This window comes from Phyllostomus hastatus, unplaced genomic scaffold (assembly GCF_019186645.2).
Source record: "Phyllostomus hastatus isolate PE091 unplaced genomic scaffold, TTU_PhHast_1.1 phas_scaffold_78, whole genome shotgun sequence".
NCBI classification, from domain to species: Eukaryota; Metazoa; Chordata; class Mammalia; order Chiroptera; family Phyllostomidae; genus Phyllostomus; species Phyllostomus hastatus.
In genome coordinates this window covers 99,020,468-99,036,519 of record NW_025334041.1, presented here as the reverse complement: position 1 = coordinate 99,036,519, position 16,052 = coordinate 99,020,468, and the positions used below count along the sequence as shown (strand labels likewise).

General features: G+C 48.6%; 1 protein-coding gene across 3 annotated transcripts in view; it reads left to right on the top strand.

Moving 5' to 3' along the window:
* The window catches only part of SPTBN1 (spectrin beta, non-erythrocytic 1), a 188,884-nt gene that overhangs the window by 143,198 nt on the left and 29,634 nt on the right, over positions 1 to 16,052 (top strand). For all 3 annotated transcript variants that reach the window (XM_045827184.1, XM_045827185.1, XM_045827186.1), the window contains 10 exons: positions 557 to 744; positions 1,801 to 1,918; positions 3,126 to 3,284; positions 3,949 to 4,251; positions 6,015 to 6,168; positions 6,866 to 7,736; positions 7,839 to 7,976; positions 8,779 to 9,535; positions 10,308 to 10,510; positions 15,205 to 15,295. In XM_045827184.1, coding sequence (XP_045683140.1) covers positions 557 to 744; positions 1,801 to 1,918; positions 3,126 to 3,284; positions 3,949 to 4,251; positions 6,015 to 6,168; positions 6,866 to 7,736; positions 7,839 to 7,976; positions 8,779 to 9,535; positions 10,308 to 10,510; positions 15,205 to 15,295 — 2,982 coding nt within the window. The remainder of the gene's footprint in view (positions 1 to 556; positions 745 to 1,800; positions 1,919 to 3,125; positions 3,285 to 3,948; positions 4,252 to 6,014; positions 6,169 to 6,865; positions 7,737 to 7,838; positions 7,977 to 8,778; positions 9,536 to 10,307; positions 10,511 to 15,204; positions 15,296 to 16,052) is intronic.

Below are 16,052 nucleotides of genomic sequence, written 5' to 3'. Positions count from 1 at the left end.
TCAGACCCAGAAACACACCTCCCTTCAACCCCACCAGAAAGTTGGGTGTTGAAAATCTGAGCTGGCCAATGTCAAGGGCATGAACTACTCTCCCCACAGCTGAAAGGTTCTGGGCATTCGTTATCTTTCTGTGTGTCATTTGCCTGATGTTTGGCCGCCTTGGATTTCAGAACACCTCACACCAGATGACTTTGTCTTCTCAGTGTAATAGGGATGGAAAATTCATGGGCATTCATGGGACAGGACCAAGCAAAGTGGAGCCTTTTTGTTTCTCCAGGGATTTGGGGGCTTAGGCAGCAGGAGTCATTCAGACTCTTAAACCCTTTGCCTGGGGGTTGGGAGGCTCCAAAACCAATTTCAGTTGAGTTAAGCTGTCACTGCTCACAGATAATGGCCCCAGTCTGAGTGCCTATTAACAAAGGGCTCCTTGAGCTGAAAACGCTTGCGCTGGAGCAGCAAGACCCGCCATTCAGTGCGCCTATGCTCGTGGAGGGTTGCGGCTACGTTTTCCTTGTCGTGACACGGTCCTTTCCACTTTTCTAACTCCTGTTCACAGGTGCTTGACAATGCTATTGAAACAGAAAAAATGATTGAGAAGTACGAATCACTTGCCTCTGACCTTCTGGAGTGGATTGAACAAACCATCATAATTTTGAATAATCGCAAATTTGCCAATTCACTGGTTGGGGTTCAACAGCAGCTTCAGGCATTCAACACTTACCGCACTGTGGAGAAACCACCCAAGTAAGACTCGAACTGGACTATATTCCCGTTAATGTGGGGAGGGAGACCACTTCGGTCTCAGACCCCCGCTTTCTGGCTTGCATGACCTCGTCGCGTAATGAACGCCTCTCACTGGTGGCCTGTCTTTACCCCCTTTTCATCTGGCCCTGTGTCACTGAGCTTTATTACACATCATGCCCTCTGTGAGCCCCTTCCCGTAACAGGTGTGCCCCTGGTAGATGAGAATCTGAAGAAATTGCGCAGGTCCCCAATCCCTTCCCCAAAACTCTTGTGTCTAATAGATTTCAGAATTCCATTATTTATTTATTTATCTATCTATCTATTTATTTATTTATTTTTTATTTTTGGTGAAATAGCAGTTGTGTGATGGGAATGTCATGTGCTGTGACTCCAGCTGGGTTTGTGGCAGCAGCCCAGAATCGGGCCCACTAATATACCTGTAGCAAAACATGTAAATATCCATGTTATGTTGTAGAGACAGACAATAAATAGTTTTGGTGTTCCCAACAGTTTGATTTTCACACCTTAAAATTTCATAATTGTGGAATAAGGATTGTGCACCCTGTCTCTTACCATACTTTGAAAGTTGTTCCTCCTTGCTGTGCAACTCCACTCAGGTGTGAATACCTCGTTGAGGTCTCAGAAACTCATGGAAAGTTACATTCGGTGCTCACTTGAAATTATTCTTGCTGAACACATTCAGCCGTGCTTTCTGCGTGAAGTCCATCACCCAGGACTTACGATCTAAACCTTGCGTGAGGTGATAATAAAAGAATGCTATATTGTGTGCCCCCAAATATAAATCTCAGTAACAACAACCAACCAACCACAACAAAATTCCACAGTTGGGCACATTTTGAGTTTGTAGTACCCCAAAACGAACACACTCCAGCTTCTCTAACATGCGTTTCACATAAATCAAACCAGAGATAAATGACTTTTTAAATGGCGTGGCTGTGTCAAATGTGTCATTTTGCCAGAAGCAAATGAATGTTTCCCCTTGAAAGAACAAAATATAATAAACCATGTTTATGGTGGTTCTTTTTCTGCACTTAGGTTTACCGAGAAGGGGAACTTGGAAGTGCTGCTTTTCACCATTCAGAGCAAGATGAGGGCCAACAACCAGAAGGTCTACATGCCCCGGGAAGGGAAGCTCATCTCTGATATTAACAAGGTAAAACTGATCCATCTGGTCCTGCTGGGCCCCATCCTCCCGGAGGCCTCAGATCCTGTCACTGGGTCTCAGCTGCCGAGAGGACAGGAGTCTAAGAGGGTCCGTCCCTGCCTGCTGGGTTAAGGGGCAGCTATGGCTTGGGTATTGCAGAGGGCCATGGTAATACTTGCTGCAGGCTGGTCTGTTGAAGTTTGGGGGACAGTGTTAGATTTTATTAAACCAGCTTGGGTTCTACCTGTTTACCTTGTTACCCTCATCTGTCAGAGGCAATTGACTTAAACATCTTTGAATTACAGAAGGGAGAACGCAAAACCTTAATACCATGTACCTGAAATCTAGGGGGGTCCGACCTCTTGGCGTCTCTGGGCCACACTGGAAGAAGAGTTGTCTTGGCCCACATATTAAATACATTACCACACATAATCACACAAAAAATCTCATAATGTTTTAAGTAAACTTACGTATTTGTGTTGGGCCTCATTCCCAAGCCGTCCTGGGCTGCATGCGGCCTGAGGGCTGCAGGTTGGACAGCCCTGCTGGTTGGGGCTTGGGATTTTGTCTCCTTCCATCTGAGAAGCTTTTAACAATTTCCATTTTCATGCCTGTTATGTCTGCCATTACAGGACTTCACAGTGGGCATTATTTCCAAGTACAAATTTGAAAAATCTAGAACTTTGGTCAGTTGTACCCATTTAGATTCTTTTAAATGGAATTTTTAAAAATGCCATGAAGTGTCAGATGTAGTTCCTAGAAATGAATTCAGTGTGTACAGTCAGTCCATAAGGATTTAAAACAACAACACTCAGATGTATGGATTAAAAACAAGTGGCTCAGGGTGGAGTCAATGAGAGAGACATAGGTTTTTTCTGAGAAAAAAATCATTTATCTTTTTTATATGATCAGAGCTGTTGAAAATAACTACTTTGTTTTCTTTCTGCTAAGAAGATTTATAATTTAGTTATATCGCTCCATCTCCACACTGTTTTGTTGTCCAAACACAACACAGGATCTTTGGATTTCGACAGGGGAGAGTGTTCCCATGAGGCTAAACCAAGAGAACTTTTTATCAAGACCTAAAAGTCCATGAGGATGGGAACTGGACTTCCCTTCTAAGTTCCTGGGGGTTTTTGAGAAATACTAGCTGTCGACTGTCGAGCATAGAAGTTCCTTGAACGTGACAGGAAACTGTTCTGTCTCCCTCCTGCAGGCCTGGGAACGACTGGAAAAAGCGGAGCACGAGAGGGAGCTGGCTCTGCGGAACGAGCTCATAAGGCAGGAGAAACTGGAACAGCTCGCCCGCAGATTCGATCGCAAGGCAGCCATGAGGGAGACGTGGCTGAGCGAGAACCAGCGCCTGGTGTCTCAGGTGCTGCCCTAGACTGCATTCGAGAAACCACCCCCGGGGTCAGCTAGAATGCAGGCCATGCCCAGGGGCCCCAGGACAGCTGCTTGTCAACCACCGTATTCTGGATTCTGAAGTAACTGTCACGTCATCTGCCCACTTCCACAAAGAGGATGTTTATAGTTCCTAATACACTCTGCCTTCTATTTATATAACTTTTTATAGGTTTGGAAGCAGCTCAAGCAGAGTTTGTTTAGAGCTAGTGAGTGTGTGTGAACTGTTCACATTTATGTAATTTAAATTTTTTTTCTCTTTTTCTCAATCTTTGACCAACCAATTCTTCACGGTAGTTAGACTGGTCATGAAATAAATAAAAATGGTGTTCTTTCTGCTTGGCTTAATGTAAGCTATCACCTGCTTTAGTTTCAGTAAGTCAGGTGCTAGATATGAGGTGGACCCCTTTGGAAAGTGACAAGCGTCTGATTTGCTTTGGGGAGGAGGGGCATCTGACCTCAGGCACAGAGTTTTGAGGGTCCTGTGGAAGTCAGAGACCAGCCCCAGGGGGGAGGGGGTGAACCTTAGGGGGCAGTTGTTTGGGTTTAAGACCACCAAAGACTAAGGTGTGTGCAGGATTCCACGTCTGCTCTATTTCTTTGTTTCCAATGGGCGGCTTTTTGTTTCTCTGTAGGACAACTTTGGATTTGACCTTCCTGCCGTTGAGGCTGCCACGAAAAAGCATGAGGCCATTGAGACAGACATTGCCGCGTACGAGGAGCGCGTGCAGGCCGTGGTTGCCGTGGCCAGGGAGCTCGAGGCGGAGAACTACCATGACATCAAGCGCATCACGGCGAGGAAAGACAACGTCATCCGGCTCTGGGAGTACCTGCTGGAACTGCTCCGGGCCCGAAGGCAGCGTCTCGAGATGAACCTGGGGCTGCAGAAGATTTTCCAGGAGATGCTCTACATCATGGACTGGATGGACGAAATGAAGGTACAACTTGACTTAAAGGGGACCAGAGCTGATCCAAAGAAGCCTCTCGTTTCTGGGACCCACCCATAACTTCCCAGCATGCATTGTGCCCCTGGTCTAACTGCCCGTTCTGCAAAGCCAGAGAAGGGCCACGTCACCCACGGGAAGGTTGTTAGCTCCCAAGTTAAATGTAATGTGAAGTATGAAAAAGTTGTAAGGAAGGCCAGTTCTGTAGCTGGAGATCTGCTTCTGTGATTTAGTTTTAATTTATATGTATTCCATGATAGGACTCAATCAAATTGGGGTTTTCCACATTTGTAATTCTTTAGAGTTGACCTAACTTTCCATCTCACTGATGTGCGTGTGGGTGGCCCTGGTGCAGGGCGGGGCCCAGGCAGGTGGTGTGGGCAGATGGGAGAGTGGTAGGCAACGTGACGGAGTGCAGGTCGGAACCAGGCAGCCAGGGCTGCCTAGTCTCCTGGGGCCTTCTTTCTTCATGTTTAAGTGGGACCGTGCTCACCAGCCACCTCACCCAGGCACAGTGAGGGTGAGTGCGGTGACATGTGTGCTGATCATAGGAGGGGGCTGGCTTGTGCTTCCCCTCCCACTGACAGTGCTGAGCATGGACTTCAAGCTTCCCCCCGACCCAGGAGGAGACCTACTATTCTGCCAGAGCCTTGTGCCCGCTCGTGTCTTCTGATGCAGGCCAAGGAGGGCTCACTCGTGCCAGGCAGGTCCCCAGCTGAAAGGTGATTAGCCTCGTAGTGGGGACAGAACAGGGCAGTTTGGGGGTGATACCATGAAGCCTCCATCACCTCAGGACACTGTGTTCCACTCCTGAGCTTGACCTTCTGCCGGGGGCTTCCTTCGAGGGGTGTGGGCCCTCACCTTTGCTCACCTCTTGAACTGTACCTGGCAGCGGGCCAAGGTCACCTGACACCATCAGTCTTCCCTCTTTAACTGTCCCAGATTTATGACATTCTTATGTGTGGTCTGTTTTGACCTCTTAAAATAGAAATGTTCATAAAATTTAGCAGAGAGGTGCTTTTCATTTTATAAATCATGGTACGCAGTTGAATTCAGATTGGGACAGGCTTCCTCACCAGTAAGTGTGAAGCAGAAGTTTTATCGGGAGACAGTGTGGGATAAGGCCCCTGAATTGGGCCGATGGGAGAAACAGAAGAAAACTGTTAGTGAGCTCAAACTAAAACCAACCCTGCTGGGGCCTGCACAGCCACCCAGCCCTGTTCTTATTTGGTCAGAGATGTGGCTGGTAAACTTTTCAACTCGATTCTCCTCCCGTCGATTGTACATGTATTGCGCAGGCGCACCAGTAAGCCCTTCACTGAGGAAGGCGGCCGTTTAAGGGGTCAGCAGCTTGTAAGAGGTTTCTGTAAACTTTGGTGTGAAACAGCTCTATTACCTTTTCCTTCTTTAATAGTGGTTGCTGCCTCAATTTCCTCTTGGAGCCCCAGGTTATGTTCCATACTGCTTCCTCCTGTCCCCCTTTTTCTCCTTTCCTGCACTTTTTAGTGTAAAATGGACTTGCTTATTATGAGGTAGACGATCCTTAGTTCATCATGTCTCTCCTGATGCAGGCTTTCAGGTTCGGTTTACTGCATTCTGGTTTGCTCGTCATCTTCTGCCCCTAAAGATACGGGCAGGACAGCTGGCTCCGGGGAGGGTGCAGCGTGGTAGCTGGCTCTCGGCTTGTCCGAAGAGTGTAAGATACTGAAGTCAGGCTTGTGTTCACAGATGTCCTTTCTGCTGCCTCTCGTGCACAGGTGCTATTACTCTCTCAAGACTATGGCAAACACTTGCTGGGCGTGGAAGATCTGTTGCAGAAGCACGCCTTGGTGGAAGCAGACATCGGCATCCAGGCAGAGCGGGTGAGAGGTGTCAACGCCTCCGCCCAGAAGTTTGCCACGGATGGGGAAGGTAAGGTGGACCGTTCCAGATACTACCTCCCGGTCACCAGAGCTCTGTCTTGGTAGAAATAGAGAAGTTCTGTGTGCTTTGAAGTTCCTGTGCCCGTGAAGGTGCCCAGTGGGTTTGTGTGCCTCCCTGTTGTGGGCACATGAGATTCCGTGGGGTGGCCCCCTGAGCTGTTTAACTGTCTTGCTTTTCTCACATGCACATGTCTTTTCCTTACATACTCAAGTGCTGCTTGGTTCTGAATGGCTTGATGTTTGGCAGTGCCACTTTGTGGGACCACATTTGGTCTGTCTGTGCACTGGCAGCCTGGTGTGTGTGCTCAGGTAGCTCCTGGCTTTTCCACCTGGCGGTGCACATCTTTCTGTAAAGGGTATTGGGAAGGATTGGGCTTCCTTTCTTATATTTTATACACAGTTAGATGTAGCTGCCTTTTCTTACAACTTACATGCTTGTTTTGGTTTATAAGTGATCCAAAAACAGTACCACTTAGGGCAAAAAAAATAATACTTATCATTGCCCCTCTCTCCTCTTCCAGTCAGGATCCCAGAAGACACTCTGTTGCCTCATAACATGGCCCTGAACTTAGAATTGAACTGGTAATCTAGTAGTAAGGACACGGAATGTAGCTCACTGCCTGCACATGAGCAGGAACCTGTGCTAAATTCTGTCACACACTCATCCCTTCCTTGGCGTTCAACAGGTTACAAGCCCTGCGACCCCCAGGTGATCCGAGACCGCGTGGCCCACATGGAGTTCTGTTACCAAGAGCTTTGCCAGCTGGCGGCTGAGCGCCGGGCCCGCCTGGAAGAGTCTCGTCGCCTCTGGAAGTTCTTCTGGGAGATGGCAGAAGAAGAGGGCTGGATACGGGAGAAGGAGAAGATCCTGTCCTCCGACGATTACGGGAAAGACCTGACCAGCGTCATGCGCCTGCTCAGCAAGCACCGGGCCTTTGAGGACGAGATGAGCGGCCGCAGCGGCCACTTTGAGCAGGCCATCAAAGAAGGTGAAGACATGATCGCGGAGGAGCACTTCGGGTCGGAGAAGATCCGAGAGAGGATCATCTACATCCGGGAGCAGTGGGCCAACCTGGAGCAGCTCTCGGCCATTCGGAAGAAGCGCCTGGAGGAGGCCTTGCTGCTGCACCAGTTCCAGGCGGATGCCGACGACATCGACGCGTGGATGCTGGACATCCTCAAGATCGTCTCCAGCAACGACGTGGGCCACGATGAGTACTCCACCCAGTCTCTGGTCAAGAAACACAAAGATGTGGCGGAGGAGATCGCCAACTACAGGCCCACCCTCGACACGCTGCACGAGCAGGCCGGCGCCCTCCCACGGGAGCACGCGGAGTCCCCAGAGGTCAGGGGCAGGCTGTCGGGCATTGAGGAGCGGTACAAGGAGGTGGCTGAGCTGACACGGCTGAGGAAGCAGGCACTGCAGGATACCTTGGCCCTGTACAAGATGTTCAGTGAGGCCGACGCCTGTGAGCTCTGGATTGATGAGAAGGAGCAGTGGCTCAACAACATGCAGATCCCAGAAAAGCTGGAGGACCTGGAGGTCATCCAGCACAGGTAAGGCTCAGGGCAGGGGCGCCAGCGGGCAGGGGCACCAGCCTGCCTCTCGTTACCAGTCGTGACCAAGGAGGTGATTGCCCTGTCCAATTGCCTTTTCAGATTTGAGAGCCTAGAACCAGAGATGAACAACCAAGCCTCCCGGGTCGCAGTGGTAAACCAGATTGCACGACAGCTGATGCACAGTGGCCACCCGAGCGAGAAGGAGATCAAAGCCCAGCAGGACAAACTGAACACAAGGTGAGCGTAAGGCCAGCATTGCGTGGCTTCTCTGTGTGGGCAGGGCCCAGGAGGGTGAGGTCCCTTGCTGTGCCCCACTCTCGGGAATCCCCTGCACTGGGATCATTGGCATTATGGTGCTGAGGTCATGGCACTGGTTCTGGCTTTCGACATACCCTCATTTCGCAAGAACCATCTTCTGGGATGATGTCATTCCTAGCAGCCTGGCGCCTGCCCCTGGCCACATCAGAAGTTAGGGCCTTAGCTGCACATCAGGGTGGCTCCCGTACCGTCCTTTTTAATAAAATGATTTCTGGAACAGGATTTAGGCATGTTTGAGACACAATTGGCCAATGAAAGTACTGGTTATCAAGGTAGACCCTTGGCTTGCTTTAATCTTTCTGTCGAGTAAACACATCCAAATAGGTTGCAGTGGCAGGATGGCCTCAGTTCTGAAGGTTACTGTCAGGTACTAGGTTTAGAAAATGTTAATTAGGTGCAGCTCAGGGTTGAGTAGATGTGCATGGCAGACATGAATTAATTGACTCTTTGGGGGACAGATATGTTGTCACAGTTCATGTTGGAGCTCTTTAATAAGTCCCTCTTCCTGTCAGGCTTTTTCCAGATTATATTGCATCCCTGAGTTGTTTTGATAACACTTGATGTCCATATACTGAATGAGGTGGTTTTCCCAAGAGGATGTAGTCAGAGCACAGGTGGAGGGGAAAAGTGCAGATTGACTATGACCGTTAATTTCATTGCTCAGCCGTGAGCTGTCAGCCTCCTCCTCACACTGCTCTCTCTGCCACCCCTGCCCTCCCAGGTGGAGCCAGTTCCGAGAACTGGTCGACAGGAAGAAGGACGCCCTTCTCTCTGCCCTGAGCATACAGAACTACCACCTCGAGTGCAATGAAACCAAATCCTGGATTCGGGAGAAGACCAAGGTTATTGAATCCACCCAGGACCTGGGCAACGACCTGGCCGGCGTCATGGCCCTACAGCGCAAGCTGACCGGCATGGAGCGAGACTTGGTGGCCATCGAGGCGAAGCTGAGCGACCTGCAGAAGGAGGCGGAGAAGCTCGAGTCTGAGCACCCTGACCAGGCCCAGGCCATCCTGTCTCGGCTGGCCGAGATCAGCGACGTGTGGGAGGAGATGAAGACCACCCTGAAGAACCGCGAGGCCTCCCTGGGCGAGGCCAGCAAACTGCAGCAGTTCCTTCGGGACCTGGATGACTTCCAGTCCTGGCTCTCCAGGACCCAGACGGCCATCGCGTCCGAGGACATGCCCAACACCCTGACCGAAGCGGAGAAGCTTCTCACGCAGCATGAGAACATCAAAAACGAGATCGACAACTACGAGGAGGACTACCAGAAGATGAGGGACATGGGCGAGATGGTCACCCAGGGGCAGACCGATGCCCAGTACATGTTTCTGCGGCAGCGGCTGCAGGCCTTGGACACTGGATGGAACGAGCTCCACAAAATGTGGGAAAACAGGCAAAATCTCCTCTCCCAGTCCCACGCCTACCAGCAGTTCCTTAGGGACACCAAGCAAGCCGAAGCCTTCCTTAACAACCAGGTAATGCTTGTCACCAGACCTGGTTGCCTTTCGACACGTTTTGGTCAGAGCTGCTGGTTTAAACCCACATGTATGAAATTAGAAGGATGGTTTACAGACCTATTTTCCCCCTGACTCCTAAAGCATGGAGTCCCATCACAGTGTGGGGGACAGGAATTGACAATTTCCACAGGAGCTGCCTTGCCTTGCAAAGTGTGGTTCTGTTTTAATTACTACTGAGGACTTCTTATGTTCATAATATGTCCTCATAGGACTTCATTAAATTGGCCTTTTTAAATTATTTTTGAATGAACAGCTGTCTTCCTTGTGCTAGAAGAGTCAAGGACGTCACCCATGACACGCAGCACAGAGGTTAGAGAAAGAAAATGGGCTGAGGATAGTCAGCAGCATCAGGGCGCTCATCTGCTGCACCAGACAGTGCGGAGGGCGGGTATTGCCCGCGTCTTCGTGTAACGTGAGAGGCCCCTTGCAGCTGGTGCACAGAGCTTTGATTCCTTTCCTCACTCACTCTGGGACGAAATTTAGAGCGTTTGACCACTTAGGAAAACTCAGTCACTTACGGTGTCCCACTGGGTCTTTTTCCCCTCCCAACTGTTTCTTTTATCAGAGTCAGTAGATTACTTGCCAGTGTGATGAGTAGTGAAGCGAGTCTGGTGGAGTGTGTTGCATGGAAATGTAGGACGTAGGAAATAGAGTTTTCGTTACGCTGAAAGTGAGTCACTTCATGGGGTCTTGTTCTTCTGTGACTTTTTCTTCTCTCTTTTTAAATAAGGAATATGTTTTGGCCCATACCGAAATGCCCACCACCTTGGAAGGAGCTGAAGCAGCCATTAAAAAACAAGAGGACTTCATGACCACTATGGACGCCAACGAGGAGAAGATCAACGCTGTTGTGGAGACCGGCCGGCGGCTGGTGAGCGATGGGAACATCAACTCGGATCGCATCCAGGAGAAGGTGGACTCTATCGATGACAGGTACAGTGTTCTGAGTTTCTTAGGGGGGTCTTGCACCCTGGGACTTGAGCATCTTTGTCACTGGCCAGAAGTCCAGTGGACAGTCTGTGGCCACCTAGCAGAACTTAATCTACCACGGAAAATCAGTGCGCAGCAAATGGCTGCCTGAAATTGTGGTTCTCGTTGTAAGACGTGCACAGGTATCCACAAAAGAAATCAAGCCTGAGACCCCAAACCCATCTCTTCCCAAAGGCCTACAGCAGCAGTGATGCTGAGTAGCAGTCAGGTATGAGCCGTGCCATTCTGCAGCTGGCACAGGCATGTCACCCTCTGGGACCCTGAGAGCCAGACACTTCCCTAGCCAAGCCCACCTTCTCCTGTGTCCGTCGCATAAGACTCCTCTGAAGGCTGCCAGGAGGGAGTAGGGAGGGCGGGCGAGGTAGCTTGTCCTGAGTACCTGGCAGAGCCCCAAAGGAACATTATCAGGCCTTTCTTAGAAAATCGGTTTGTGTAATGCTACAATAGGAGCTTTCTCATGATGAGAGAAAAGACCTTTCCCTCTTTTGCCAGGGCATCTCTGAGATTGGATGGTTGGTTGGTTGGTTGGTTTGTTTATCCACCCGTCTACCTTCAGTTCTGAAATAAGTTTTTTCCTGATTGAAGGACAGTGTGCTCTGTTTGGCCTTCACCCTTAGTTCCCCCGCCGCCTTTGTTATTCCTCTAGTGGGAGGTCAGGGCCGGTCCAGGTTTGGATGCCCCAGCATGGGCTGGTTCTGGGCTGGCCACTTCCAGCGTCATCTGGCCCGTCCACCAGGTCTCTGGCCTCTGTTCCTGCTGCTCTTCTCTGGTCCCAGATTGAGCTGCATTTAAGGGCTTATTGTGAGACTGATGTCATCCAGAAACAAACTTTGCCTCCAGATCTCTCCTCTGGCCTCCAAGTGCAGTGAACAGGGGAGCTTCTTGCTGAGGGCGTTTCCTCACTTCCCATATCCAAGGGGTCTCTTGGGACCCTGGGACCTTGGGCCAGATTAATTTGTGATGATTTGGGGTGGAAAGGGGAATTACTCTTCCCCATAGAGTTCCTCGCAGTCTGTGTTTTGCACCATTTCAGAGCCTAGACTGTGTGTGTGTTCTAAAGGTGCCGTTGTGGAATAGTGTGTAACGTAGATTAATGATAGTTCTGTGGATGCTGCTTTTAAAATAGCAACAAAAAAGAAAAAAGTCTTTCCTATCTTAAATGAGTGTGAGAAGCAAGGATTGGCCAAGGCATTCTTAACCTAGAGAAAAAGAATTCCCCTTTTTCCTAATGTTGAGTCACTCATTATTTTGTGAATACCCCATACTCCTCCGTGTTGGGTGCACACAGCTCGTTCCTGAAGGCGGGCTTGGCTGCTAGGGGCACGTGTGTGCAGGCTGGCCGGCAGCTGCCTTGCAGCTTCCATGGTGTGTTTATTCATCCTCTGGTGCTACAGCTGCAGCTACAAGGGGTCGTTGGAAACAGGCGATGTTGTCAAGACCAGAGATCCCTGGAGGTGAGAACATTTCAGCAGCCTTCAGTTGTGGCTTAATCTTTTTGTCCTTGACTGAGAGCCTGGCCTCTTGGAGTTCAGAGCATCCTTCAGATTTCAGGTTTTAAAAAGTCATGGAAAGAGGATCCTCTACTATGTACAAGAAGCATAAGAAAAATGGGGGAGGGGCTCACCATCGATCCGCACACTGGAGGACTCTTGTTTTCTTACTTTCCTCAGCTGGTGTTAACTGAATTCTGGTTTCACTTCACTGTCCCCAGAGGCCTCAAATCTGAAACTGACCCCAGAGGATACTTGTCTGTTACAAAAATAGACAAATCTGAGTTCCAGGTGCTGTAGCAGGGTACATGCCTAGGAAATACCTAAACTTCAGATCGAATCCCCTGTCCAGAGACATTCTGAGTCACTTAGGAAGTTATTGTCACAGAATGCAAAATCATTATAATGCACTTAAACATTTTGGAAATCTTGTCAGTTACCACTGAGTTTGTGAAAGTACCAAAACAAAACCCTGGCTCTTAACAGCTGTGGGTGGAGCACAAGTGTCCCTTAAAGTGCTTGTGACTGGGTGGGAAGGGGCCTGCTGTCCACCTGCCCCCCGCTGCGCTTCCTGGCCCAAATGAAAATTATAGCCACAGGGAAATCCTGGGAGAGCAAGGGACAGTATCCAGCTTCGTAAAGCCAGACCCTATGTGACAGGGGACAAAAAGCTTAAAAATCCCAGCCCACTTTACTCAGGCACCTGTGGTTCTTTCACAAGAACCAGAGTTTAACCCAACATCTGCCTCTTGTGATGAGGGGAGCTTTGGGGTCACGTGATGGGGTCGGGAGGTGAGTGATGGAAATGAAGCAAGAGATTGAACGTTGCCCCCAAACAAAGAGCACTCTTAAGGACTGTGGGGAAACTATAGCCAAGTTTTATAGGAGGCCCTTCCCTATAATTGAATCCACCATCCAGCTTTGAAAGACCTTCCTGAGTTTCACTTCCCGTGAACGACTTCAGTTGCCAAAAGTAAACAGTGGAGCCACACGCGCTTCTCTCCAGGGCTTTCTGAGTCGACAGCAGTCTCTGCCGCTTGCCTAGCTGCTGAGCGGTCTGCAGAGCACATCACTCAAAGGCCATCATCATCTTGCCCTCCTGTGGATCTGTGCCATTCAGACTTGGGACCCTGAGTCGCTGTTTGGCTTTTTTTTTTCTTCACGGACTCACTGTGAGAGAAAGATTGCCCAGCCAGGTACCTGACGGGCACACATGAGACTTGATTATCTAAGACATGCATTTAGGATTCTGCCTGGTCGTCTTTCTCCCTTAGTGAATCTCCAAAGTGTTTGAAGTTGTTTTTATTTCCCCATGCTGTTGACCTGCCAGTGTCTGTGACTCTTCTTGCCATCACAGTGCTTTTGTGGGGTGCTGTGGAAGGGAGGGGGGTCTTTCATTCAAGGCCTTTGACTAAAGGCAGGATACTTGCATTTTGTCACCAACTCCAATTCAAATTACTTCCTTCCAGACAATTTGCTTTATTATCTTAAAACCTCCTACAAATAGTGACTGGAATTTGAGAGTAGAGCACTTGAAGACCTTTTGACATTCCTTCCCCTTCCACGTTTTTAGATGACTAAATTTCTTTAGCTGAAACTCACCAATGTTAAAATTTTTTTATTTTTAATTTTCAGTCTTTGAGAAAGGATAGCAATGGAGTAAAGGGAAGTGGCCTTTATTTATTTGTTGTTATAAAAGCAACGGAACGTCTAAAATTTGGGGTAGGGGGAACTATCTTTAGTTTCATGCCTAGCACATGCCATTTTAGTTTTCACCTTCTAATCTGTACCTTAGAGTTTTATGTCATTGAATTATGCGTATGCTCTTTTCATTTAGCATTACATCAGAAATATTTCTCCATTTTCACATTTTGCCTAAGTGGTATAAACATATTAAGATTCCTTTTTCTGAAGCTGTGGAGCCCCTTTGAACTATTAGAAAATATATCAAACAGTCCTTACGTGTATCTGGCATACACCTGACAGTGTTACTTCCATTCATATTTTTCCTGTTGCTTTGAGTCGCTGGTTCCTGCAGGAGCCGAAGCCATTTTCCTTTGGTTCCCCAGACAGGGATAGAGGCAGTGCTGCCACTGCCACGTGCTTGCCAGCACTCACTGAAGACCTGTGTGACCTGCGGCATTGCTCTGAGGCCTTTCTTGCTCCTTCCAGAGGAGGCTTCTGTATGAGTCAGTCAGCAGTAGGCGCCTGGCATGCTATTCTTTATTGTCACCATGCGGAGTCAGAGTTCGTGTTCTTTCCCAGTCCTGCCGTGGGGACTGGTGGGTCACATGAGAGCGCTTGCCCCTGGGCAGGACCAAGACATTGCTTTGAGAATCAGAATGAAAATCTTAGACCTGCCCATCTACACTCTGTTTCTTTGCCTTAGTGTTCTACCTTGAGGCTGGACAGCTTGGATTATGCAGAAGATCGAGGAGCTGTATTTTCTGGCACTGCTGGGTGATTCTGAGTCTGGGACAGCTCTTCCCTCTTGCAGGCGAGCCGTGCCCCATTCATTGACAGCACCGCATTCACACAGCTCCGTCACACTGGTGCAGAAACTGAGCCACTGGGTGTGTGACGGAAGTGTGCCAGTGAACTCGCTTATCTATTAATAAAGAGTGGGATTGAGTAGATAGATATCTCACTGGTCTAAAAGTTTTCCTTCCTGGTTTAGGTGAGTTTTTCTCAAGCTGGGAATCTGTTTATCAGGAAACATTCATTATCTGTATTTTCTTAGCCATGTGTGTATCCTATCACCCAGGTACAAGTTCACGGAAGATAAGTTTCCCGTTTTTTCTTAGTACCTAGAATGGGGATTTGTACACACTTCAAGCTCAGATTTCCCACCGTCCCCCCAGCCCTAGATTAGGAAGCACCACACTCCTACAGCTCCTTTGACTGCTTCCTCGGCCTGTTGTGTGGCTGAGACAGGTGCTGTGTTCTTTGCTGCACCATGCCTCCCTCACTCATTTGGAGGATGCTGAGCTCTCTTGTTTATTTTGTCTCCCTGACATCGTTAAGAACTGTAAGCAGACTGTTTTCAGCATGTGTAGAAACCCAGGAAAGAGACTGCATTGTGAAGTCTGTGTTTCAAGATTCTCTAATTCCTGTTTTTAAAAAATGTTCTTTTTACCATTATAATAGGCATAGGAAGAATCGTGAGGCAGCCAGTGAGCTTCTGATGAGACTGAAGGACAACAGGGATCTCCAGAAGTTCCTGCAAGACTGTCAGGAGGTATGTCTCCCTTCAACCTCTCTCATACTGGTCTCCAGCCAGAGCCAGCCAACATCTGGCAGCAGAGCCCCTGGAGTAAAACTGAGGCCAAAAATTTACATCACGTGATTTTCAGGTGAGGTAGTATGGTTCCATGTCAGTGCTCCAACCTACAAGTTACCACTTAGCGTGACGAGAATATTATTATCTGGAAGACTGTCATCTGGAGGAGCCATGCTGTCCATTACAGTAGACACTAGCCACATGTGCTATTTCATTTTAAGTTAATTAAAACAAAATTAGATGCACAGGGTAGTTCTTGAGCTGTATTTTAGGTGCTCAGTAGCCACCTGTGGTTGATGGCTGCCGTATTCGACAGTGCAGGTGTAGAACATGTCTATTGTCTAAGAATAGTGTGTAACCTAAAAGCATTTTAATACTTTAACTGTTCAAAGAAATGTCCATTCTTCCCAATGGAAGGGAAGGAAAGAAATGAAAGAAACTGGAACTGGCTACCCAGGTAAGAAGCAGAGATATAAAAAATACATACTGAGTTCCTATTCACTGAAGACCTTAAAATATCTACCTTTCCCCCTCCTTAGAATCATGTCTTAATATGCCAACAGCAATAATCCTGATTTCAAACTCTGAGTTTTAACATGTGGTGTTAATCTGGTGGTTCTAATACTACTTTATGCTCCCTTGGTACAAGCATAAACAAACTTGTGAAACTAAAGTTAGCCAGAAAGATGTGGTTGCTCTGCAAGCTTAGCTGGAG